We start from the raw sequence: 14840 nt of genomic DNA, 5'->3' as shown, positions 1-14840 counted from the left end.
TCTCCATATGTATATATATACAGTAGGATCCTTAACCTGAGGGATGTTAGAAAACCTGTACCTTCACAAGGTAATCCTCATAAAAGGGGGAAAGTTCTATATGTAATCCTCCCCACCCCCACCTCCAACTAGCCTTCTCTTTTCTATCAAACCTCCACTTGCCAAGACAGGAAGCCTTTCCTAGAACAAGGTGGGCAGTGGCAGAACACACTGTTCCGGGGCATGATGGAATCAGGTAAATATTTTTGCTATGCTCCTAATTATGTGGCTTCTGGAAAATTATTTCACCTCTCTGTGCCACAGCTTCCTCACTGGAGTAACAGTATCTACTCACAGAGAATGAATGAAATGAGATCATGCGTGCACAGTATTAGACATTTATAGTTTCCAAAGCAGTTGCTATTTTAAAACTCTATGATTGATGATCCTATTTTATGCATATTTGTCCATAAATACATATAAACATATGTGTGTTTTTTCTTAAAATTTATGTAAAAGATAGGTCTTAAAGGCTGACATGTTCTAGTGTCCAGACTTAGAAACATGGATGTCTCCAGAGGGCCTATGGCTTAGCTGCTCTGCCATCTGGAGGTGCTTAGTGAGAGCACCGCTAAGCTTACCTGCTCTTACCTCTCGCAGTTGCAGCAGTATTGTGTGGAGGGGAGGACAGTGCATTGGAACCCTGGGGCCAGTGCTGGCTGTGACAACAGGCTTGGCAAACTTCCTGGGTCAGAAATGGGCTGTCCCCATTAGAAAAGAAAACCACAGGCCTGTCACTTCTCTGTGAGCTTGCCTGGACCAGATGGAAGTTTAATACTCTCCAGTTGAGTTGATAACACCTTGTGATTCGCAGTGTGACAGCTATTCAGTTTGTTTTGCTTTATTGCCAGCCCAGCGAAGGGAAGCTGGAAGGATTGGCTCTTCTGTGAAGCAGCCCTTCTCCCAGCCCTGTCCAGCAACTCCCCATTAATGGATGAAGCATTTAAGTGTGAGTGTTGATGTTGACTTCTGGTGTCTGCTATTCTTGCAGCATCACTCCAAAGCCCTGGAATGATTTGCAGCCCTTGAAAGCCAACAACTTGCTATAGACTCTGAAGTCCTGGCTCTCCCCAATTTGCTGAGGGTTTTGTTCTCTTACTTGATTTTAATTAGGATGACTAAGCATTATACTTTGTGCAGACACTGAGGAATGAGGGCAAGTGCTTGAGAGCTAAGATAAGGATCCACAAACATCCCTTAGGAGCCTACTGTGTGCTGGACATTACACCAGGTGTATGTTATACTTTATTTTACCTCTTCTTTACCTCATACAAAGATGCCAAGACTCATAGGGCAAAAAAAATAGGCGTAGGCACACATAGATGCCCGTGGAGCACTGGGTGCATGCAGGTACCAAGTGGAACACAGATACACGAACATGTTAACTATTTTCTTATCATATATCTTATAATAAATAAAATCTCTGTATAACTTGGAGCCCATTAGGACCTGAGATTCTTGCCCTGGTCCCGGTAGGCCCAGAGTTCTACATTATTTGATGTAAAAGTAAATAAAGGACAGTTTGTTCTGAGTGCTTAGACTGGCCTCTTCAGGGCATGTACCCAGCACATGGTATCTTTGCAGAGCTTAGACGGTATAGACTGGCTGCCCATGGGAGAAGTATGGCCTACAGTTGTGTCTGATTTGGCCAGCACAGTGTTCAAACAGATAAACCAAAATGATTCATTCTTTGGATACAGTATGGGTTCATACCTCATCACTTCCCACTGGCCTATGTTCATCCCATTTTACTCTTTTCTGTTGCTTGCCCAGCCACATAAGGATCTGCTTTTACTGTATGTATGTGTTTGGTGTTTCCTGATATTGATTATTGACCAATGAAGAGGAAATAATTGTATCCTCTGACTGCCTGGAGGAATATCATAATGCATCTCAGCATATTAAAATTCTGAAAAAAGTTCTGTAGTTATAAAAAAGACTCACTGGTTTGCTTTTGCTTAAGCTAGAGTTTCCCAAGATAATACCTTATCTTATGTGATTATTTTATTGCAAACCCTTCTCCTCACAGAATATCTAACATCATCCTACAGGACATGGGTGTCCCTATCAAACATAGTTTTGACTTTGGAATCTTGTTATCTCTTGTCATTTGGATTTTAAAGAATAAAGAATAAATCTCTCAACACAGAAATTCAATAACTAAAAAGAGAAAGTCTGACAAATCTGGCAGCATGCAAATTAAAATCCTTCAGTGCAATGAGAGATATGATAAACAAAGCTGAAAGATAAGCAATAAACAACAGGACAAGCAAGAGGAAATTCTTAGAAAACATGTTACTGTGAAAGGGTTAATAACTGTACACAAAGAATCCCACAACCCAAGAAGTAATAACCCTCCCCACCCCCTTAAGAAAGGCTATGAACAAGCAATTTAGTAAATACAGATGTTCAAAAGGCATGAAAAAAGGTACCCAGCAGCACTAAAAGCCAAAGAACTACAAATTACATGTACAAATTATGTATCAGATTAGCAAAAATTAGAACATGTATTAACAAATGCTATCAAAGTTATGTGAAAAGACAGTAAAAGGAAATGTTACCACTTTTTCTATGGTAATAAAACAGCGTTTCCTAAATTATCTATCTATCCATCCATCCATCCTCTATCTTTATGAACACACACATTTTGATGCATTAATTCCTTTTTGAGCAATATGGGGATTTTTACAGGTACACAAACATGTTAACTATTTTCTTACCACATATCTTATAATAACTAAAATTTACAGACAACTGGGAGCCCATTAGTAGAGGAGGGAATTATAGAAGCCATGGTGTGCCCATATGAGCATGACTGAGTTGCAGTGAGAAATGAAGAACACATTTTAGAAAATGGCAGGCAAAGATACTGGTGATATATGGTTAGCTGTACAAGGCAAATTGCAAAACTATGTAAATTACATGCACATGCATGCACAGACACACTTGGGCTCATGCATAGAATGTAGGAAGGAAACTCACAACCATGTTGACATTGGTGTCCTGGGGAATCCATTCTGGTTCTGAGAATATGGGAGACGGGGAACAGGGATACCCTCATACCTTATCTTAAGTGAATTTGTTTTATTTCCAACATGTTTTACTGATATTTAAAAATCATAAACAACCAGGATTAAAAAAAATGGAGACATAGAGAGGGACAGTGGCTATTTGAGTAAGATGGGCATATAACTTAAGGGCTATAAAGAGTGATTCTAAACGGAGTGATTCTAAAAGAAGTGTGACTGAATCTGAATCCTGGTTCTCCTGCTTATTAATTTTATGACCTTGGGCTCCTTTATTGAATATTGATCTGTCAGAGGTTTCTTATTTATGAAAATAGTGTTTTCCTTTTAGGGTCTGAAATAAGGTCTAGCAAAATAATCTATTACTGGTATTCAGAACACTGTCTCCCTGAAATTTCTCAGAGAATAGTCATAATAGTTATTTATTTTATTAAGAACCTCAATTATACTGGGCTAGGAATACAATTTTCTTTAAAAAAGGAATTTTTCTTGTTTTCATTTTGTTCTGATTGTTAAAGGGTGATACATGTTGACTATGGAACTCATGGAATATATAGAAAAAGAAAAACAAAATTAAAAAAAAATGCAGTTCTGTGACTTACAACTTCTGTGGAAATTGTAGTGTTCCTCCTGCTGCTTAGCAAATGGTGGTGTCGTGTGTATGCAGGGCGGGGAGAAGTGAATGTTGGGTGTGTCTTCACACCTATATGCATCAGTTAACTTGCAAAGAAGAAAGAAGCTATGTACCACAAAAGCACAGCTGTCCAAACTATCTTGTGCACAAAAATATGCCCATTTTTTTCACAAATTGTCCAGGGAGAAAAAATATAAATAACTGCCCAAGCCGTCCTTGCCACCAACATTATAACTTAGACACGTTACCTTCCAATACTCACTGAAAGGGAACGTAGTTATTACATGCTGAGTTCTAAAAATATGCCTGACTCTGTTGGATCCCTCACGTATTTCACTTTCAGTCTTCTCAATTCTCCAAAATAGGTATTATTTCTGCTGCTTTACATAGATGTAAATAGACACATCAGAGAGGTTAAGTGTTTTGTCCAAAACTGCATGGCTACTAAGGAGTAAAACCAGGATTTTATTACAGGTGTGTAATCTCAAAGTTCCTTACCTTCTTATGTGTTTCTGCCTCCTTAAAGCTAGAAATTATGACTTCCTTCTGTATACAAAGAAGTATAAGTTGATGTTTCAATCTACATACAGCCTTGAATAGCAGCGCCTGGGAAACAGGATCATTCTCCCATGTGGGATGTGGGCATCATTCATGTTTATTTCACTTTCCACCTAGGTGGCAGCTTTAAAATACATCCCATCTGTCCTTCATGATGTGGAAATGGTTTTTGATGCGAAGCTACTCAGGTGAGAGTTTATGTACTTTCCTAGACTCTGGGTTGGCAAACCAAGGGTTCAGAAGGAAAGGAGGTCTCTTGTGTGGAATTCCAGATGGACACCCAGCTTGGGAACAGGGAGGACACATGAAAGTAGCTATACACTCAGCTTCCAGTGTAGCATTTTATATTTTAGTTTCGTTGTGCCAGACTTTGGTGAAAACCAACTATTAAGTGAGTATCCATTGGAGATACAAATGGTACAGAATTCAAACATGTAGTTTTAAAAAGCTGATGCTTGGTATAAATGTCTCTGTTTCCACTGGACTTAAAGGCTTTTTGAGGTTCTAGTCTTTGCCCTGCAAGCCCTGTAGTAGCAAATGGAGAAGAGCCTATGGATATCTAAAGGGATAATGAAGACGGAATCCATTCTGTTTTCTCCTTAATTCCATTCCTTTCATGAGATGAACACACTTTTTTTCAATGTGGTTATGCTGTTATAATAGGGACACTGGAGCCAGATATACCCTTTTCTTAATTTTTTTTTAAATTCATTAAAGTTCCAAGAGTTCAAATAATTTTAACTTTTTTAAAAAAATTAACTTTATTTATTAAAATACTTTGAGGTTTTCTCAAAGAGTAACAAAGATAGTACAACATGCTCTCATGCCTTTTACCCAGATTTCCATCATGTTACTATTTTGTATAACTATGATATATTTACCCAAACTGAGAAATTAACATTGGTACTGTTCTATTCACTCCTGCACTCTGGACTTTATTTAGATCTCATCAGTTTTTTTACTGATGTCCTTTTCTGTGCATATGGAAAAGTTCTGCTGACTCCTTCCATCCTTCAGGTCTCAAACTAATTGATAGCTTCTCCAGAGAAGCTACCTCTGAATATTGTAAATAAATTAAATTCCTCTCCAACTCTAAACCATTACTCTCTGACATACTCCCTATTTATTTTCTTCATTACATCTATTGCCTTGTATTGATTTTTTTGCTTCAGGTGTTGTATGTCGACGTCCATTATAATGTTAGTCCCAGGCCAGTGAGACTCAATCTATTCTAATCGGCTGTCACATCCTAAGTTGATGCTCCATAAGTACTGGAAAGAATTAATGAGCACAATGAGCTTATTTTGAAAAGTTGACAGGACCATAATTTCGTTTCGAGGGTATTTTCATTTTCATTCTATTTGGGAAGAGCTTTGTCCTTTTTGATGTCTCAAATTATTTCTAACTTAACTTTTTATAGTTTTTTTTAAATTAAGGAACATTTTTAATCTTAAGATTTAGAAATCACTACTGAGAATAAAACATTAGCGAGTAAAATGGCATTATAGTGAAGTCAGAACCTAGTTTTAAATCCTTCTTTCTTTGAATCTTGAACTATGTAATCTTCGGAAGGTTAGCTAATTTTTTTAAACCTTAGCTTTTCCACTTATAAAATTGGAATAAGTATTGGACCTACCTCATAGAGCTCTGAGGTTTTAATGGCTCAAAGGATGTAAAGTATAGAGCATGTGCCTGGTACACTAAGGCCTATTTGTATTATTTTCATATTTTCACGTATCTGGGAATGCTATTAGTATTCACCACCAGCTACACACATTTACTGAAGGCTTACTATCCACCTGACACTATGCCAGGAATTGGGGGTAGGGAGCAGGATGTACATCATTTCTGCCTCCACAGAACTGCAGAGTCCACAGTCCAGGAACCCTGTAAGTGTAATGAGGTAAGCGGTGCTGGTTTTCACAGGCTCTTCATGCTCTTGTTTTTCCTGTCCTCAGCCAACTCCTGTATGAGTTCTATACCTGCATCCCCCCTGTGAAACTCCAGAAGCAGAAGGTCCAGTCTATGAATGAGATAGTCCAAAGCAACCTCTTTAAAAAGCAAGGTGAGTGCAAAGCATCGTCCTAGTTAGTCAGGTATTGATGTGTGTGTGTTCATAGGACAGAACAACCTTCTCTAGCAGCTCTCTTGGTCTGAATAATCATGAAAAGTAGCAAGTAACTAAAAACTTAGATATCAGAATCTAAATTTATTTTAGGAACATTTAGGTTGCATTGTTTGTTTTCTAAGAAAGTCTAATGAGCTGGTAGGATTGAAATCAGATAATTCAGGTCATAGTGCTGTGAGGTTTTTTTCCCCTATTTGGTTAACACTTACTGTCAGGGGAAGTAGGTGATGTTCCTTTTTGTAGAAAGACCTTGTACCAGAGAATTTCTCAAAATTTGAAGAATGTAAGAGTAAACTGGGGAGCTTGTGGTTAAAATAGACTCCTGCAACCCATCTCAGAGATTCTATTTGAATGAGAATTTACTATTTTTATTTATTTTTAGTTTTCAAGCGTGTAAATTGTTTTTGGGTAGGTAATACATTTACATGAATCAAATGCAAAATGTGGAAGGGTAGAGATGAAAAGGGTCCCTGTAGTCCTACATAGTCACCCCCACACTTTCTCCAGAGGCCCAAGAAAGTTCCACTTTCTCGTTCTATGGACAATCAAATGCATATAGTCTATGTTATCTCCTGGTCTCTTAATATTATCATTATTGTTATTACTCAGTAATAGCATATTATACAGCTTCACTGGGCTTTGCCTTTTTTTATGTAATGATGTTTTATGGAGAGCAGGGGGCAACAGTGTATTAGGGCAAGAGTTGTGGTCAAAGTTTCAGTTAGCCTAAATGACCTCTGGTAACCATTAGTCCTCTGACACTTAAGAGCTTCAAGGTTCTCTGTTTTTGAATCAGTCTTCACTACTCACCTCATCTCCAGCCACACTTGACAGTCCTGACATCACTCAGGTATGTAAGGGTGGTAAAAAAAAAAAAAAAACATTTGGGGGTGAGATTGATTTTTGTACCCTTTCCAGTTTTGAATTCCTCTTTGTCCATACTGCTGGCAGTGATAAGATGAGAGGCAAACTGTACAAGAAACTGTAAGAGACAAGAGGTCTTAGAAAGCAGAGAATCAGTCATCAGCCAGTTGAATTTTATTCAGAAAGTGAAGCTTGAATATTTATGCAAATTGCTTGGTAATCACAGAAATATTCAAGAACCACTTCACTAACCTCCCCAACCCCATGCCTGTTTAATATGTTACATCCAAAATTGCTGTCTGAATCCTACCCCTGCAGTTAAAGATAGGAGAAGGGCATGGAGAAACAAGTGTGGGTGTTGTGATTTTATATTCACATTTATAGTTTCTTGACCATTTAAACAGATGTATGGTGACAGATTAAGGCAGCATATATGTGGTTTCTCTGTGCAAGGCCATTTGTATAAGGTGATTTGCTACTAATCCTGGTGAGTATTATTGCACTCCTTGCATTACTAGGATTTTTCTATATGAGTCTTCCATGGCTTTCAAGTTCTGGCTTGCATAGAAGACAGAAAAAGTTGCCATCAACCAGAAGGTTTTGAAATATGCTTGCACCTTCCTGCCCTAGCAATTCTTTCCTGGGCTTCAGATGGTGTCGTTGTAGGGATGAATTGAGTCCTGTGCTAGGAACGTGATAAGGATGACTCTGCACTGGCAGCAGAGTGGGGGTCCAACTTGGCTCCCCTTCATTGTTCAGAGCCACCTTCTTTGTTAGGGGCACAGCTTAGCATCGAGGTCAGATGGAAGTTTTTTGCCATCCTAGATTGGGCATGTGTTGGCAGTTCCACCCTGGTGGAAGCCAGAGTAACTCCATTACTTGAGTCACCTCTTCTGGGCTGGGCAGGGGGCCCTAGGGGGTTAGCATAGTCATAGGGCAGGCATGGCATCTGTTCCTTGATGCTTCTGCTGTGTCCCTGAGTTTCAGATTCAGTAAAATCCTTCTCATTGACATTAGCTGTACACCATTAGTGTTTTACAGTTGTAAAGGAAATGAAAAATATTATTTTTTGAAGATTTATTTACTTATTTATACAAGTACTGGTACAGTCAGAAGTGCGGAAGGATGAGAGAATTCACCAGAGTGGGGAGCAGAACAGGCAGACTGACAAAGTACACTGCTGAGGGGAGCAGCAGGCGCAGCAGGAGAGGTCTTCGTGCCATGTGGGACCCTTGCCAGTGGACAGGGATCAAACCAGCACTGCAGAGGCTGCCGGCAGCTTCACAGCCCAGCACTCAACCACTGCGCCACCAGGGAGGCCCGAATAAATCTTATTTTTAATACTTATATACACTAGGTGAACAGAGAGCCTTTTGGGGACTTTTAAATACAGTGGACTATTAGTTTGTCCCTACTAGGTTCACATGTGAAAGCTGTGTGCTCCTTTGCACAGCTTAAAGGTAACCCCTTCTCTATTTCTTAAGTACTAAGTGAACTATCTTCTCAAAATAGCCCTAAAGAGAAACTTTAGTTTACTCCCGTTTCTGATTCTCAAGTTCCAAATTAATATATTCAATCTTCATAAAAACCTACTGGGTGTCTGTGTTTCTTGGGTGCATAGTGCTCTTTGTATCCTTAAATAAGGTGAATTTAATTTTTTGACCAAGTCTGTACAGTGATGAAATCCCTCCTGTAATTCTCCCCCTACGAAGTATCCTGTGCCTCAGGGATGTGGTTTACTTTGAGGCTGCACTTATTTAACTGCCAGATGTGCAAATTGCCTGGAGGCAAGGGCACTGGCTTGAACTCTACAGCCTGGAACATTTGTATTGACATCAAACATCTGGGCCAGCGGCTTTTAGGCACTTTCTGAAATTTTGATAGATTATCCTATCAGATTATTTCAAAATGATCTATGGAAAAGAGGAGTAGGTTTACTGTTTAAAGGGATTGGTTCTTGGGCTGGTTTGGATTTTCTACCCCTTGTTAGCTGTGTGGCTGTGGGAAATTTACTTAACCTCTCTGATCCTCAGCAAGCTCAGCTGCAAAATGAGGAAAGTTTGTTGTGTGGGCTAATGAGGTGGACAATGCATTTAAAGTATTTATCAACAATATAATGTCCAATACTAAGTGATAACTGTTATTATTGGTGTTGTGGTCATTATTTCTGCTGCTCCTTTCATTTTCCCACATTCAATTCTTACTTTCATGTTCCTTATAGTAAGAGCCCCTTTGTGTTAGATAGTTGCACTTTTACCCTAAGTCAAGCTTCCTTGTTTCCTTGGAAGCTACATGTTTTTTCTAAGGGTCTGAGAAACACAGAATCTGATGACTAAAAGGAATTGTTCTGTGTGTACTTCCCATTTCAGTTTTGAACTGTCTCTCCCATTTTTATTTAATTTTATTTAATTTTTACACAGGGTCCATGTTATGTGTTCTTAGAAGTATTGGTCAAGGTCAGATGTCTGTGGTTTCTTACTTCATTCTTTAGCTTTCTTCAGATCTCAACATAGTCACATAGTTTGGGGACACCTGACAGGCACCATCTATGATGATTTACTCCTTGTAGCTCTTTTAAAACACAAGTGTGCGTGAGCACACACACACACACACATACACACACACACACACACACCTTTTTTTCTCTCATGGAGGCAATTAGCTTCCACTAGCCTCAACTTTTACTTAGTATTGAGTAAATTACTTAATCCTTTTAATTATTAATTTTCTCATCTGTAAAGCGGGAAAGGCCTCAGAACAGGTCTTGTTGGGTTGCTGTGGGACTCAATGGCAAAATGTGGCATGTAAGCCTGGACAATGAGGGAGTCAAGAATGACCAGCAGCCAGTCTGACAGGGAGTGGTCAGCCCTGTGTGAAGGACTTTAGAGTTCAGCAAGAGGAGAGCTGAGAAATCTATAGAGGTCAATTCACTGTCTTCTTCAACCCAAGCTCATCCTTGCCTGGTGGTGATGATAGAGAAAGGATGAATAGATATGCCCTGAGAAAACGCTGAGGGGAGTCTACAGGATAAGCAAACCTTCTGTGCCTTTGGAACAGATTTGTCCCTATGAGAACCTAATTTCTAAGTAATGTGTCTTTTTAGTCTGATGCTAATCAGATGCACCATCTGGTTCAGTGTAAACTGCTCTAGGATCCACACTGCTAGCTTTTCTCAAATTCTAAAACAAACAAGAGAGAGAAAAAGAGGGAGAGATACAGAAAGACAGAGACAGAGACTGACTGAATGAGACAGATACAGACATAGAGACAGACAAAGGCACAGAGATTGAGACCTGACAGAGGGAGATGACAGACACACACACACAGAAACACACACACACTCACTCCTGACAGAAATTTGGACACTCTTTCAATGTTTATTTTCAGTTAGTGGGTTTTCTGTCGTAAACTGTATTGAAAAGCTTTTCTCTGAACAAAAAGCACCCAGTTTTCCTTTTATCAAGACATAGTATCCTTCCTTCCCCTCTTCTTGTCTGTTTCCCAGAGTGTCTAGAGCTGCTGGGACAACCGTTTCCAAATACCTGGGCAAGTGAGGGGGAGGGGGCCACAGATATCCATGCCCAATGCCATAGTGGGTTTCTCTTTTCTAACCATTGTAGCATTCAGCTGGGAATAGAGAAATCCTTCACTCTAGCTACTATTATTTTGCTTTGTAAACTTACATAACATCCCTGAGCCTCTGGGGTTTCAAAGCTGAAAAATGTAAGGAATATTGCTGATAGAATGTGGACTTTAGATCAGTTGATCCTTGTTTCTTATCCTGGTTTCAGCACTTAATAACTATGTTCATTTGAACACCTAGTCTCTCTGTTTCTTTAGCTACAAAAATGGAATTCTGTATATAAAACAACTAGCAGAGTGCCTAACCCAGTTGCTGCCATTAAAAGGCATCTACAGCGTCTTTTTTTTTTTTTTTTTTTTTTGTGGGACCCTTGCCGGCGGCCAGGGAACGAAGAGGCACTGCAGAGGCTGTGGGCAACCTCGCAGCCCAGCACTCAACCGCTGTGCCACCAGGGGAGGCCCTACAGCATCTAATATTAATAGCCACAAGCTTAATAATGACATTAACAACATCTTGAAGGGACATATTTATTAAATGTCAATCATGTATTAGGTGCTATATAAGACATAAACATATATCAAATTCCTGCAACAACCTAGTGTGACATAGGTGTTCTTATTCCCATCTGTAATGGGGAAACAGAGGTCTAAAAAATCAAGTAACTTTCATCCCAGTGAGATCAAAGATCACACACTATATTAAGGTATTGGTATATAAGACTATATGATGCTTGGGTCACAAGTTAATCTTGAAATCTCAGTGGTTTTATATTGTAAGGGTTTATTTCTCTCTTATACAGTATGATTAAGGTCACATGCCTTTCATTCTTTCCCAAGCTGCAACAGCTGGTGCAAATGGGCTCTCTGCAGTGGAGAAAAGTGGGAGAAGGAGGCATAATTGCCCTTAACAACCTCAGCCTGAAAGCGACACTTCTGATTCCATCCACAGTCCATTGATCAGAACCCTTCACATGTTCCCAACTTAGCTGCAAGGGATGCTGGGAAATGTTGGGGTGCACAAGAATCTTTGGTGAGAGCATCATCTTTGCCACTCACAGATAGTACACATTAGAGCTGGATTCTGGACACAAGCTATTTGAAAACCAAAATCCACCTTCTTTCCAGTACTCAGCATGCTTTGTTCTCATAATGAATACAAAGGAGAACGTTGTGTTTATTTTCTTGTTGGAACGGCTTCCTTTTCCATTTTAGAAAAAGTGCCTCATCGTTCCTCCTGAGGGACTTTTTCTTCCATCCTGTACCCCTTGTCCCAGAGCTAGGCAGCTGTCTGACAGCTGTGTAAGGGACCTCTGCCCAGGTGGGAGATGGGACTTTTGATGCCAGTGGTGGACATGTCATCACAGCTTTTCAGAGCACAGCTTCCCTGCAGCAAGCAGGTGTGTCAGCACACTGTCCTGGACTTGGGAGGTTCACATCAGGCTGTTTCATTAACTGAGAATGTTCTGACAGAAAAGGCAGTGAGGGAACAAGTCCTCTTACAGGACATGCTCTAAACTTGTGGCTGACTTTTCATACACACCCTTCCATAATTATTTCCTTTCCAAACATTGCCTGGAATACCTTCAACTACCTCCCCTCTTGCTTCCCCCAACCCAGACACACTAACCAGTAATACGTATGCATCCTTCAGGACCCAGATCAGATTGTCCAATCTGCAGTATGTCCTCTCTGATACCTCAGGCATTTCCACTCAGTCCCATCTAATGCTTACTTGGTCAGTCCCCACTGCAGGTCAGGCCCGGGGAGGGTACTGGGGAGTTACTTTTGCTCAGTGTGAAAAATGATGAAGCTTTTGGTTTGTTTTTAATTTAATTCAATCTTCTTTTTGAATCTCCACCTTACTGTGTATTGTGGCAACTTAAAAATTTCTATTATCGGTACCTAATGTCTCAGATTTTACCAGTCATTCTGATTAAAAATAATCCCCCTCTCAAAAATGACATCAGGGACAACATCCCAGGGAGGAAAGGGAAAAAAGACTCTGCTTTTGGCTCTTCCTCCAAATCTACCCTAAATGGCTCTCTTTGGGACTTTGGCTCAATAGGCGATGTCAGAACACACATGGCTTTGGCCACAGATGTCAAGACCAGGCAAAGTGGCAGTTAGCCCTTCTTCTACATAAATCTTCTTCCTTCCAAGGAAACCCCCCTCTCCAATCCCTGGGGCTGTAATCGTGGAATGGCTGCCAGGGACCTGACTAACAGGGATTCAAAATGTTATCCTGGATTCGCAATGGGGAGAAAACAAGATATAGAACCTTAAGAGATTCCTCTGCTCTTAGGTGTACCTGGGGAATTTCCTAGCTTGCTAAATCCTGGACTCTACCCCTAAGAATCTATTGCTGAAGACCTAGGGAGGTAGCAGGGGTGGGCATGGTATAACCCGCCAAGGGATTTTGATGTAGGTAGACTCAGAAGTCCAGCGCCAAGAGCCTGAGCGGGTGAAAGGAAAGTGTGTCCAGAGAGAACTGGCTCCCCACATGTACAACACAAGCTTGTATTCTGATACTTGATAGTTCCTTCTCTTTCTATTTATGTCATGGTCTAAGCTGATGCAGTGAACTCCTTACAGATCAGGGATATGTTTTATTTCTATATGGATATAGTCTGCTTGGGGCTTTACTGATATCAACTCCCAGAAACTAATCTGTGGACCTTGGCCATAACACACACCATTATTCAATGGTCAGCTCCCCTTAGAAAAAGGAAATGGGAAAAAGGACCTCAGTTGCACAATGCTGGAGTCAGCATAGACTTGATTCATAATGTGCTTCACCACTGGTCTGAACAAGGACTTGCTTTTATTTATTTATACATTCAGTTAGTTGGTTTTAAAAATAATTTTCACATCTATGCACTCATTACCCAAAACAACTAGAAGTTTAAAAATCACCTACCTACCTATAATCTGTGGCTCTGTCCATCCTCACCTAAGGTAACCCTATTGAATATCTTGTTAATCATTCTATTGCTTTCCTTTTCTGTGCATTTTTTATTGCATCTCCATATATTCCTAGAGCTTCAGTTATTTAAACTTTTATAAAAAGGATATTTTTTATAAAGTAATTTGAGTGGGCTTACTTTTATACCTTTACAAGCCATACTATCCTAAGATTCATCTGTATAACAGGTTGTTATAATTCAATGTTTTGATGACTATAGAAAATTCTTTGTGAATAAAAAATAGTGGATTCAGTCATGCTTTCAATTTCAGGCATTTGGGTTGTTACAATATCTATCCACTGTAAGCATTGATGCTAAGAACATTCTTGTACATATCTCATAAATATTCAAGAATCTCTTTTGGACACATAACTATCAGCAGCCTTGATTGGTCATAGGGAATCTGAACAGTTAAGGAGAGAGAATTAAACTGTTTTCCAAAGGTGCTTGTATCATTGTTGCTCCTGCTGGTGTCAGGAAAGATCCTGTGAATCATTTTTCTCTTCAACACTGGATATTGTTCCATTTATTTTTTACCCGCAAGATGGGTATAAAGTATCTCATCACTGTTTTAGTTACATTTCCTGATCACCAATAACAATGAAAATCTTTTTTTGTTTCTTTACTATGTTTAATATTTGTGATCTGTATGTCCATGCCTTTTGTTCATTTTACTTTTGATTTGGTTGTATTTCTCTTATGGTTTGCAGAATAGTTTATATAGTCTTCCTTCTCATAATTTATGTTTTTTGATTATTTCATCTCCCATTTATAACTTGTCTTTTCATTTTACTTAAGTTGTATTTTTTCTAAACAGAAATTCTTCATTTGAATGCAGTCAAATTGATCATTCATTTAATAGTCAAACCTTTTTGTGTCTTGTTTCAGATATCTTTCTAAATTCCAAAGTCTCAAAAATACTAGTTTATATTTTTGCTAAGAATTTTATATTTTTTTATATACAAATCCTATTAAATCAGTCCATAGAGCTTATGCTTTATATATGATGTGAGGTAGAAATCTATTTATTTATTTATTTATTTGCC

The 14840-nt window shown here is 39.2% G+C and overlaps 1 protein-coding gene across 1 annotated transcript in view; it reads left to right on the top strand.

Annotated features, from left to right (window-relative positions):
* Positions 1–14840, top strand: part of DOCK2 (dedicator of cytokinesis 2) — a gene marked incomplete at both ends in the record, with an annotated part of 397682 nt that overhangs the window by 97216 nt on the left and 285626 nt on the right. Inside the window, 2 exons of the mRNA XM_084243050.1 lie at positions 4375–4445; positions 6216–6322. Of these exons, the coding sequence (XP_084099176.1) occupies positions 4375–4445; positions 6216–6322 (178 nt within the window). The remainder of the gene's footprint in view (positions 1–4374; positions 4446–6215; positions 6323–14840) is intronic.

This window comes from Talpa europaea (assembly GCF_964194135.1).
Source record: "Talpa europaea genome assembly, chromosome: 9".
NCBI classification, from domain to species: Eukaryota; Metazoa; Chordata; class Mammalia; order Eulipotyphla; family Talpidae; genus Talpa; species Talpa europaea.
This window is presented reverse-complemented; position numbering and strand designations above follow the sequence as displayed.